General features: G+C 31.7%; 1 protein-coding gene across 1 annotated transcript in view; it reads left to right on the top strand.

Annotated features, from left to right (window-relative positions):
• Positions 1-5215: 5215 nt before the first annotated feature.
• LOC117173079 (homeobox protein CDX-1) overlaps positions 5216-12895 on the top strand; it is a 10333-nt gene continuing 2653 nt past the window's right edge. The window contains exons 1-2 of the mRNA XM_033361461.1: positions 5216-6122; positions 12253-12398. Of these exons, the coding sequence (XP_033217352.1) occupies positions 5525-6122; positions 12253-12398 (744 nt within the window). The 5' untranslated portion in view covers positions 5216-5524. The remainder of the gene's footprint in view (positions 6123-12252; positions 12399-12895) is intronic.

Raw genomic sequence — 12895 nt, forward strand, 5'->3', positions numbered from 1 at the left:
TTCTTCAAAGTATTCCTATATAGACTGTCTGTTGAAAACTGCATGCCAATCATACTCTTTTCCCTTCTCTCGTTTTTTTTCGCTTGATTGCGAACTGAATTGAGGAGTAAGCGAACAATAAGTGCATTTGAAATGATTCTTCTGCTATTTAAGACAAATGCTGTATTTAAAAAAGATCAGAGATAGAACAAAAATTAAAATAGGATCATATAGATTCTATTAGGGATCGTCCATAAACGTTACCACTTTAGGGTCCCAGTCAAAGTAACGTTACATTTATATTAACCTTTTAGAATTTAGAGAAAATTTTTTGGTACATATATGGTAAAGTTTTTATTAAATTTCTAGATGATGAATGTTTTTTTGTAAAAAAGTAATAATTTTCTTTAAAATTTTAAGTTTTTAGTTGAAAATTCAACATTCTGGTTGAGCATTCTAGAATTTTGTTAAAAAATCGTATTTTTTGTAGTAAATTATCTTTTTGTTTAAAAATGCATATTTTTGTTTTTGAAACTTCAACTTTTTGGCTTAGAACTCTTGACATTTACTGAAAATTCGTATTTTTTTTCTTCTACAAATTAAGAAATTTAAATCAAATTAAAATCAAATTTAAGATTCTATATTTAATGTCTAGTATTCAAGTTAATTTACAGAATTCCTGATTATAAAATCGAAATCAAATCAAAGAAAATTAAAATTCAACTTTATGGTTCAGAATTGTTGAATTTTTTTACAAAATCGTCTTTTTTGTAGTAAATTATTCTTTTGGTTTCAAAATTCATTTTTTTAGCTTGAAAACTCAACTTTTGGATAAGAATTCTTAAGCTTTGTTAATTTTTTTTTTTTCCCCCTTTCTGAAAACTTCAACTTTTTAGTTTAGAATTTTTGAATTTGGTTAAAAAATTGTTTATTTTTAGGTAGAGAATTAATATTTTTTTGTTTAAAAAATCTTCTTTATTACTTGAAAATTGAACTTTTTTGTTTAGAATTTTTTGCGCTTTGTCAAAAGATCATCTTTTAATAGTAAATTAATGTTTTTGTTTAAAAATTCATCTTTTTCAGTTAATTGTCCAATTTTTTGGTTGAGAATTCTTGAATTTTATTAAAAATTCGCCTTTTTTTGCTATTAAGTTAATATTTTTGTTTAAAAATAAATCTACCTTAATTGAAAATTAAGGTTTTTGGTTGAAAATTCTTGAATTTTGTTAAAAAATTGTTGTTTTTTTTTTGGTAGAAATTTTTTTTTGTTAACAATTTAAAAACTAGGTTTTGAAGTAGAGCTACTTTCTTAAAAATTAAAAAAAAAAAATTCTTAAAAAAAAATGAAACTTTTTGGTGTAGAATTTTTGAGTCTTATAGAAAATTTGTATTTTTTTGATGATAAATTAATGATTGGTTTAAAAATCCATATTTTTGGTTGTGCGAATTCAACTTTTTCGTTAGGAATTCTATAATTTTGCAGCTAGGTTTTAGAGTAGAACTACTTTCTTAAAAATGAATTTTTTTAATAACGATTCCAAATTTTAGTCAAAAACTGATCTCTTTCGTTGAAATTGAACTGCTTTGTTGAAATTCCTTTTTTTTTTTGGTTCAAAAATTACCGTGGTAATTGAATATTTACCTATTCTATATAGTTGAACATTCAACTTTTTGTTTGAGATTTCTTTTATTTTGTTGGAAATTCATATTTTTTTAGTATAAAATTATAACTTTTTTATTAAAAAAAAAATTAAGTGTTTGGTAGAAAATTCTTTTTTTTTTACAATTTAGAGTTATTGTTCTCAATCAAAAATTTAACTAATTCATTTTTGGTTAAAAATGAGTCCTGAATATGCAAACCCAAGAATAATTTGCACAATAAATCTTTTGGCAAAAAAATAAGTCTTTTTGGGTTGAAAATTAATTCTTTCAAATTGAAAAGTCTGCTATTCTACTTTTTTCAAAATGAATATTTTTTAGATTAAACTACGATTGTTTTATTAAAAATTTATAACTATATTATGATAAGAATTTCAATTTTTGGCTTAACATTTATTGGTTGTTAAAATATCATATTTTCGTGTACAATAAGCCAGTGTTTTGTAGAAAATTTCTATTTTTCGAATGTAAATTCAACTATTTTTGTAAAAAAAAAGTTGAACTATATATTTTGTTAACAAGTCATTGTTATTGTTTGAAAATTCAACTTTTTTGTGCAAAATTTTCGGTTAAGAATTCATCTCTGTTGGTTTAAAATTGAATTGTTTTTATTTTATTTAACCACTATTGTTGAAAGTTGAACTACTTTCTAAAAAATCAAACTGTTTTGTTAAAAATTCGCATTTTTTGGTTTATGAAATTCATCCTCCTTTTTTTTGAAAATTCATCTTTTATCATAAAAGTAATCTTTTTTGTTATTGGCTTATGCTTTTTAATTAAAAAATCTATATAATTTTGGTTCAGAATAATTATTTTTGTTTGAATTTCTTTTGTATTGAACATTCTTCTTTTTAGTTTGGTAATTCATTTTTATTCTTTTCGGTTTAAAAAATCTTTCTTGTTTGAAAATAATAATCTTTTTTTGAAAATTCGTCTTTTTGGTTTGAAAATTCATCATTTGGTAGAAAAGTCATATATTGTTGTTGTTGTAAGTTAATTTATTTTATTTGAAAAGACTATTATTATATTTTTACTTCGGAACTGTATTTTTGTTTGTTGAATAATTAAAAAAATGAACTAAGAAATCCTATTTTTGGTATTGAAAATGCAGTTTTTCAACTGAAAATTTCACTATTTCTTTTTTGTTCGAAAAATGATGTTTTTTAATTGAAAATTCACGTTTATGGGTTAAAAATTCAACTATTTAGGTTAAAAATTTGGGTTTTTGTTTATTTATTTTTTGGCTTGAAATTTTAATAGTATGGTAGAAAATTCAACTATTTGGTTCAAAAATAAATAATGTGGTTACAAGTTAGTTTTTTTTTAATTCATATTTTCTGGTTATAATTCAACTGTTTTCTTAAAATTTTGTCTTTTTGGGTTAAAATTTTAAGAGCAGGGCAGAAAATTCAACTATTTGGTAGAACAATCAATTGTATCGTTAATAAATGAACTTTATTGTAGAAAAGTACATGTTTTTGGTTGGTAGATTGGAATTTTACAATTCTGACAGAAAATTCAACTGTGTAAACAGATCAATTGTGAATTGAATATTAAATAAAATAAAAATGAACTTTTTTTGTTTAAAATTCATATTTTCAGAATAAAAATCGCAATGTCATGCAGAAAATTGGTCTTTTTGGCTTAAAAATTCAACAATTTTATAGAAACTTCCACTATTTTGTAGAAAATTCAACTGTTTTATCAGATTAGTTTTCCTTCTTAACTGTCAAATCTTTCTTGGTAGAAAATTTAATTCTTTTATGTAAAATCCGCCTTTTTCGTTTGAGTATTCATTTTTTCAAGTTAAAAATTCAACAAAAAAATATAAAATTATAACAAAAGAGATTAAATCTTAAACAAAAAAGACGAATTTGTAACAAGCCAGAAATGCGATTTTTGTGCAAAGCGATTGCATTTTTAACCCAAAATATGAACTTTAGACCCTAAAAAGACGAATTTTCAACAACTAAATTAGCCAAAAACACTTCTATGAATTTCAGAAAAAGTGACATAAAAATAGGAACTTTAATAATTTATGGAATTAAACAGAAATAGTTTGAATAAAAATAAAAATAAATTTTTAATACTCTTAAACTTTCACTTTTTGATTGTGGACCATTTTTAAATCCGGAACACACAAATTGTGTCGAACTGTAACATTTTATGTATTAATATAAAGAATCAAAAGACTGAGGATCCTTTTTTTGAAGATCAAATTGATATTTTCACTCAGAAAAAAATTTTTGTCTTGAATAGAAAAAAATTGTTTTCTTGAATATATACACGAAAATTGAGTTGCATCAAACAGATTTTGGCTGATTCAACAAAATATTTGATTGACCCAACAAATATTTTCGGCTGTATCAACCAAACACTACCAATTTTGTTGATTCAACCAAATCGTGTTCTGAGTATACTAAATCTGAATTCAGATTTAGTATGCTCTAAAGAAAAAAGACAATCAACAATGTGGGACCACTTATAATCGGTTCAGAATTTAGGTAATGGCACATCAAAAAGAAATAAGAAACTGATTAGTTTAAAAGCTGCAGTCTAGATCTTCATTGTATATTATACATTGTTCAATGTGTTTGTATTGTAAAATTTGAAGGGTGCAGATTTAATGGGCTACCCAAGAAAGGGCGTGCAGGAAAATAAATAACAATTGCAAGAAGGAATGAGAGAATAAGATTAGTATTATAACAGGTAGAAGGTTCGACATTACAAAAGCTATTGTTTTAAATCTATTCCGACTGGGAGAAATCTTTCGTTTGTGAGACTCTTCTAATTCTTAATTATGGATTTACACACACAGTAAATATTGACATGGAATACAGCTCTAACCATAAGGGTTCTAATGACGATCATTATCGCTATAAAATGTTTGTTTGAGTTTGACATTCAAGACCTTAAAATCTTATGTTCTCATCTTTTCAAATTTGTAAATACTGTATATAAATAGAGTCAATAGAAGCATAGGTAAACACTTTTTTTATCTTTTCTGCTCACAAAAGCTGAAATTAAAGTTATTAACCTAAAATAATGATCTTAACTTTGGGACTCTAAATATTATGTAGCTTTTATTGTAATGAATTCTTGCTAATATTTCAATTATGATTCTTACACAATATCATGATCAATGTTTGTGGACTGCTAAAGTAATAAAAGAACAATTATTGACTCATATTCATCACTCTTTCTACAAAACTTGTTTTCTAAACTTCCAAAACCTTGCAATTTTTAATTGTATACTTCAGTTCAAGTCTGGTAAAAGTCTTGTAAAGTCCTAAGCATTTGTTAACAGTTGAATTTCCCGTTGCATTTTCCCGACAATCTCAATTTTTTTTCCAACCCGCAAGAAAAGTTTGCCCTGAAAGTGCGCAAAGTATCCACAAGTTGGGTTGTACCGCCACAATAAAAATACGCGCGGGGGGAAAAGTGTTGGTCGCGTTGTCGTGGCTGCGAGACGCCATTGCAGCGCGCTCTGCTCTGATTGGCCAACTCGGGCCATGACGTACTCTCGGTGGGGGAACGAAACGTCCATGGGCGGAGCAACTTGTCTCTCGTCGGAACGATTCTCACCTCACTACTTAGAGTCATCATAGGTTTCTCAGCAGTCCTCGTGACAACTGCTGACCTCCGCTCTCTCGACTTGGAGTCATACCTTCACTATTTCAAATCTCGATTTCTTTCAACTCAAGTTTTTCCAAAGTTTCCTCTTTTCGAAAAGCCGGTCCTTTCTGTGCGCGAACGAGTGTGTTAAGTGTAGTGTTTCACAAAAAACTATAGTTCTCCCAAAGAATTGTGTTTTTTTCTGGACGTCCCCTGCAGGGCGTCCCTGGACATTTCATCTCTTAAGGATTAATTTGTAAAAATTGTCAAGATGCTCACATACAATTCCTTAGCGATGTATCGTCAGCAGCAACAATCTGGACAACAGTCATTGTCTCAGCAAGTGCAGCACCATCCGCAGCATGGTCAACAACACACGGAGGATGGTCTTCAGCAATATTGGTATGGATATCCACATGGGCATGCACCAGCTGCTCATCATCAGAGTCCAACAGGTCCTCAGCAGTATCTGAATCCTTCAGATGTCCTCACGTGGCCCCATGCACATGCACACCATTACTCGCATCTTCAGTACCAACACCATCATTATCAGCAGCAACAACAACAACAGCAACAGCAGCAGCAGCAACAACAGTTGAGTACTGTTAATGATTGGAGTGGTGATGAAGGCAACAACAATAATTCCTCCGCCGTCGGAATCACGAGCGAACCGAGTCCTGCAATCACAATCAGCGGCAGCGAAATTAGCAGTCCCGGAACACCGGCGACACCACCTGTTAACAACAACAATAACAATTCTGTGACGAATAACAATAATAATGGATCCAGTACGCCAATCCGACCTTCACAGATCCGGAGTCCCTACGAGTGGATGAAGAAACCTTCCTACCAGACTCAACCCAATCCAGGTTAGTTGATTTTTATTTGATCCATTTGATAAGGACATGTTTGATGGTAACTTTAAGGAAAAATCTTGGTTTCAGACCTTTTTTTCTCTCATTGTGATTGAGATTAGTATAACATAGAAGCAACAAAAACATTTGCTGATGTATCTCAACTTGTTGGTCATGTCCTAAATTTGAAGGTTTCCATTTAATCTACAACAAAATGATTCAAGATTTTAATAGTCTTGTTTCTTTAGATATGACACTTTTAATTATTCCATTTTAACTGAAAAAAACGATAGGAAAAATCTGACAAAATTCACGATTGTACTTTAAACATTTCTCAAGAAATTGCCGTTGAAAATTTTGCAGAATATCACAAATTGTTCGTTTTTTGCACATAAATATACAACTCTACTATCTTCAGTTTTAATAAAGATAATAAAGCAAGATTTAAATTGGAGGTAGTTAGTTGAACTACCCGCAATTATTTACAATTTGAAAGAACCAGTGGGGTGTCTTTTTTCATGGGATCTTCCTCGTCTTAGCAAAACTTGGGAAGCCCATGCTGAGGAAAAACTGGGAGGATCCCATTAAAAAAGGCACCCCGCTGGTTTATTACAATTGCTTTCCAATATAAAAAAAAACTGTCTTTAAATATCGCAATTTGCATGGAGAGAAAAAGAAGCACAGGCATCTTTCAAATTGTAAATAATTACAGATAGTTCAACTCATTACCTCTAATTTACATCACTTTATTATGTCATTAAAACCAGTCAAATTTCCTTACTTTTTGTCATATTATTGGGTCTGTAAGTTATAAAAGGTTTTTTGGAATATTCGTTTCAAGCTCATTAACGTAGAACATTTTGACCTTTAAAATGATCTTTTCATTGAGCTGACAAAGAAATGATTGAAGAATGTAACAGTATTGTTTTTTTTATTGGTAAAGATTTTCATGTAAATTGAATGCAGTCGCAGCAAAAATTATACTTTCAGAGTTACTGTTTGTTAATCTTTCTGTTGTTTTTTATGTCACAATCATCAACTGAACCTTCTTTTAATTATATTAATACCTATCAATAACTTTTTGATAGGCCGTAAAGCATGGATATTAAATTTTACAATCTCTGGACTTTCAAATGAATATCCAGAGAGTACGGCTCAATATCTATAGATTGATGTCGAAAATTTTAAAATATATTCCCTTGAGCGTTCTAATATCTTGTTTTTTCATAAACCACGATTGAATTTTAGGAATATTTAATCCACTACCCTTATGAAGATTGACCCTCAAACATTTTGGAAGAGGCAGTAACATTTCTTAGAAAAAATTTGGTTCAAAATTATTTGTATAGTAATGGCTATTTGACCTTTCTCTTCAATCTTACGAAACAACTGGAATTTTGATCCAATTAATCTTAATAAATAATAGCTTATTTTGTTTATTCGAATATTTTCTACAATTTTGTGAGTGCTCCCATAAACAAACCCATCTATTATTTGTTTTAGATTGTACAAAAAGACTCAAGTTTTCAAATAACCATCATCAGGCAGATAATTTTGACCTAAACCAATTGTTTCTAAAATATGTACTGCTTTGTGTTTTAAATTGCATTTAAATTAATTGACTAAAAAAAGTTTTTAGGCGTATTACCTACAAAATTCAGCTCTGATGCCTGTAATGATGTGGTTAAAGAAGTGTAAGTGTCACAGCTAACCAGTTTTAGCTAGACATGCTGAGAATCTAAATAGAGAATCCAACCTTTCTTGCTGGCTTTCTGGCTAAAGTGCTTATAAATTTCTAGGTAGCGCGCCGATTTAATTGTGGCTATGTTGATGAAAATATGTGGGGACCACGTCCATAAATATTTCTGTATTTATATATTTATTTTTTCTAAATAAATACATAGCTTATTAATTAAAAACCTTAAATTTAAAATAACAAGTTACATATACATATATCAATATGTACAATAAATTATTATATTAAATGAACGGATTTTATAATATAGGGATATTATACAGCCAAGATACAGATACAGCCAAGTAGGCATGCAAAAAATGCCCCCTAAAGGGAATCAAATATCGAGTCAGCCATTTGAAAACATTAAAAAAAAATATATTACTAAACGTTACAGCCGTTAAACAAAATCTAAAAAATACCGAGTTTGATATTTGAGAATTGTTTTGAGTTTGAATTTCCCGCCAACATTTTTTTTCGAAGAATCACGCATGTGGAGAATCCTTGAAAAAAGTTCGTTGAAATTTCTTAAATTTTGTCCAATGATAGATTTGAAACCCTTCAGGGGCATTTTTGCATGCTTACACGACCGTACCCTTTAATAATAATTTATGCAATTGCCCTTTTTCTCACTGTAGCTTCTTACCAATTAATTTTTTTTTTTAATTTTAATCACTCATGGTCTAATTTTTCGGGGGAAATATTCTCTACAACTACTGTTACCAAATTTAATAAATCTTCAAATATCAGTTTCCATTATTGCAATACTCGCATAGCCCCAACAACACATACCCTTTTTTTATAAGTCGACAAAGCAAAGTTCTGGGACGAGGGGCGTATTCTGAATCATGCGAGCCGTGGCTTTATAAAAAATGCAGGTAATATTCGTTGGAAGGAATCGAAGGGTCACGTGGAACGCAAAGAGGGACGGACAATGATTAGAACCGGGGTTATAATACAACCCGCGATCCGCCATCTTGGATCTTAGCACGCAACCAGAGACCGTGCCGAAGGCGGAATAAAATGGCGTGAAATTTAATATGTTTATTCCACTTTAAAAAATCAGGATGGGAATATCAAACACGCAGTTCTCAACGGGTACGTTCAACCTTCATGGATGGTCCTTAAATCGAATCTCTTTCCTGGAATTGTAGATGCTCGATTAACGTCCTTCTGATGTTGCCCGAACAGACAACATCAGATGACGTTAATCGAGCATCTGCAATTCTACGAAAGAGATCCGATTTAACGACCATCCATGCATGTTGCACGTACAAGCTCAGCATAGCGTGTTTAATATTCCCATCCTGATTCTTTGTGGGCATCATCCCATTAAATTCCACGCCATCTTATTTCGTCTTCGGCATCGTCTTTGGTTGCGTGCTGTGATCCAAGATGGCGGATACTCGCTTGTATTATAACTTCGGTTCTCACCCTTCTCCGTCCCTCATTGCGTTCCATGCGACCCTCCGATTCCTTCCAACGACTATTATCTGCATTTTATGGTTATATTGCAGGCAACCGCTGCCTGCTTCTATAAAGCCAAGGCTCGCATGATTCAGAATGCGCATTGCAATTTCATGTTAGTTACTCTCCCCGTCTCAGAACTGTGTTTTGTCGACTTATGTATGTGTTGCTACTTTGATTGTATGATTTTCTATAGAGTTCCGCGTGCATGGGGAAACACGCGATTTCACCTGCGGTTGTTTGAAACCATCTTAGCTTCCTGCGAGTGCAGTTACAGCCAGTGAAAGAAGGTTTGGTTGACTGAACAAAAGTTTGGTTGTGCCAATCATATTTTTAGCTGGCATAAAAGCAACAACCTCGTTTTGTTGAAGCAATCAAATTATTTGATAATTTGCTTTACTCGCAGAAACAATTCATTATTTTTTGTTGAGCTAACTAAACTTTGCTAGACTTAACAAAATAGTTTTGTTGGAGCAATATCTGTTGGTTTCGCCGCGCCAGCCATCCTAAAGTTTTTTCGAAACAAACACAACTCTTTTTCAACTTTATTTTCTTTGATAGAACTACAAATAATATTAACGATCAAAATGCAGAGATGATTTTCGCTCGAATCCACCATAGTGAAAGAGTGGTCAGCTGCTTGTCGCAAACAAATTTTGTTAAGAACAATCAAAACAGTTCAACAAATTCAATTTAAATATAAACTCTTATGAATGACAAATGCGGGGATAAAATTGTGGCTCGTGCTCTGTAAGAATGAAGAAGGGAGGAAGAAAACGGGACTCGGGGGACTCGTTGCCACCCCATTACACGACTTGCTCTTTCATTTCACGGTGCCGTCGGCCGATGGCAAAAGCGCGTGTACCATTTTCAGCCACCCTCAACCTCTGTTTTCGCGCTTGCTACGTTCCTGGCCTGCCGTAAGGTACCATTCGTCAGTGACATGGCAATTACCTCTATTGTGCCGTCTCGCATTTGTATACTTTCCATAACACACTTTATCGCCCGGGATATCAAATTTCATCCCATTTTTCTCACCGAGGGGATGATTGTAAGTTATGGGCTTTTCCGCAGGACTGCAACTCAATTAAAACTGACCGCGTATTTACTCTCGATGCAAATTGGACCGTATGTTAATTTTTGGGAGAAACACAAGTTATGGAGGGAAAGTTTTCAACATTTTAAAGAAAATTATATATAAGTTAGTGTAATGTTAAAAATGTAGTATATAAATAAATAATATATACAACAAAATATAATTTCTGAAGTTTAAAAAAGAGGAATGACTTTCGGATTCATTTCCTATCCGGTCCATCAATTCACGTATTTTCCTCCCTTGTGGAAAAAACGTGGGCCTTTCTGTAGATCAAGCCAATAATGCTGAATGCCATCTGGGCCATCTAAATTAAAATTAGCCTGACGAAAAAAAGTTGAATTTACATGGCCCGGATGGCATTCCGCATTATTGGCGTGATACAATTTTTCGAGCATCCTGTATCACGATAAGGATTTATCATACGCAAAACACACGCGACGTCTCACACTTTATCTTAGCAGTGCTAATTAAACTCTACGATAAGCATTTCTGGGATGAAGTAAACTTGACAGCCTTGACGAAAGTTCTCCAGAATTGAAAATAAAATTTCTTTTTTTTTTTAATATTTATAACTACTATAACTAATATTCATTTTAATTATAGACTTTCTAGAAAGTCTATCGAAAAATAATTAGTTCCGGAAAAAGAAATGATTGTGTCCACACAAATATCGGGTGTTAAAAAACGACCTTGTCGATGTCGGAAGAAGTTAAAGCCGTTTTTTGATTTCTTAATAATGGGGAGAGGTGGAAACGAAAAAGAGGGGGACGTTTAATGTACGTCTTGTGACGGTCGGTCGGCTTGTAGAAATTTTTCTGAAGGTCTTGGCTTGTATTATCAAAGAGTGGTGGATTAGCGTCTTCAGCTTTGATCTCGGCCGACCATTCTTATCTAATCGTACACGTCCCTCTCTTTTTCGTTTCCACTTCTCCCCACTATTTTCTACCTTTTTTTTTTTTACTCATGCCGTGTCTTTTCTCCGCCGCCTCCCTCCATTTGACTCGACTCGTTTGGTTCTTTAGTTGCCGATATGTAATGGGATGTCGTAAACCAGATTAAGAAATTAAAAAACGGTTTTAACGTCTTCCGACATCGACAAGGTCGTTTTTAACACCCGATATTTGTGTGTTGACACCATCATTTCTTTTGTCGGAACTAATTATTTTTCGATAGACACTTTCTAAAGTCTCTATAATTAAAATAAATCATTTAAATAAATATTAGTTATAGTATAAAGTTATAAATATTTTTAAAACATTTTTTGTTTTCAATTCTGGAGAACTTTTGTCAAGACTTTTAAGTTTACTTGATCCGAGAAATGGTTATCACAGAGTTTAATTAGCACTGCTGAGATAAAGTGTAAGACATCCCTGTGTGTTTTTGCGTATAATGATCAATCCTTATCGTGATACAGGACGCTCGAAGAAATTGTTACCTTTTTACAAACGATTTTTCAAAATCGGAATTGTTTTTATTGTACATTTTTGTGGATTGTTGCATGATAGAAATCATATTGTGTACCATAAATGTTTTATTTTGGTGACGCAGCGCACAGTGCGGCGGACCAAGATATTGGGAGTTGGGATTTTTCAGGTAAAAATTCAACTATTTATAGAAATAAATTTTTTCTTTTTTTGTTTGTTAAAAATTGTATTATTTTGGTTTTGCTGCAAGGTGACAGCGGTGGGATGTATCAAAACATGCAAAGCTATTGATACGAATTTTGTGTTACCTGCTGGTTTTTTAGTGTGATGGTTACTGTGTTGCTCTATTTGTTGTTATTGATTTGTTTGATTTGCTGTTGGATGGAATAAATAATGTAAAAACTGTATTTTAATGTGTTACAGGAAAGACAAGAACAAAGGACAAATACAGAGTAGTCTACACGGATCATCAAAGGCTGGAACTAGAAAAGGAATTTCATTACAGTCGCTACATCACGATTCGTCGTAAAGCGGAACTAGCGGCCAATCTTGCCCTCTCTGAACGACAGGTAAGTCACTTTGAGAAATACTGAACGAACACTCCGGATCAATTAACGTGGCAATAAATTAAGGAATGCTGTGGGTTATATATCGAGTCACTCCGACAATAATGCTCTCAAATAGCATTCTTAGAAGCGAACGTCAAATTTTTATTTGAGGGAAAGGATTTCATGTTATGACGCACGAAACTTAATTCTCATATATCCAAAACCATCAATTTCTTGTTTTTATTGGAAAAAAAAAAATATATATATATATATATATCTTTATGAGATTTTTATTTCTTCAACTCTAAACTTTCGGGGTTTTATATTTTTTGTAGAGACCTTGTACATGATAATTTGTCAGATTTTTTTTAAAGACAATTCATAAAGTGGATGTTAAATATTTTTATTTTTGGCTACGGATTTCGCAATTTTCAATTTTTCATTTCGAATACTTTAAATCAAGTTTTTTTTAGCCTTGTCGCTTCAATGTTTCATTGTTAATGTGTTAGATATAATAA

This window comes from Belonocnema kinseyi, chromosome 5 (genome assembly GCF_010883055.1).
Source record: "Belonocnema kinseyi isolate 2016_QV_RU_SX_M_011 chromosome 5, B_treatae_v1, whole genome shotgun sequence".
NCBI classification, from domain to species: Eukaryota; Metazoa; Arthropoda; class Insecta; order Hymenoptera; family Cynipidae; genus Belonocnema; species Belonocnema kinseyi.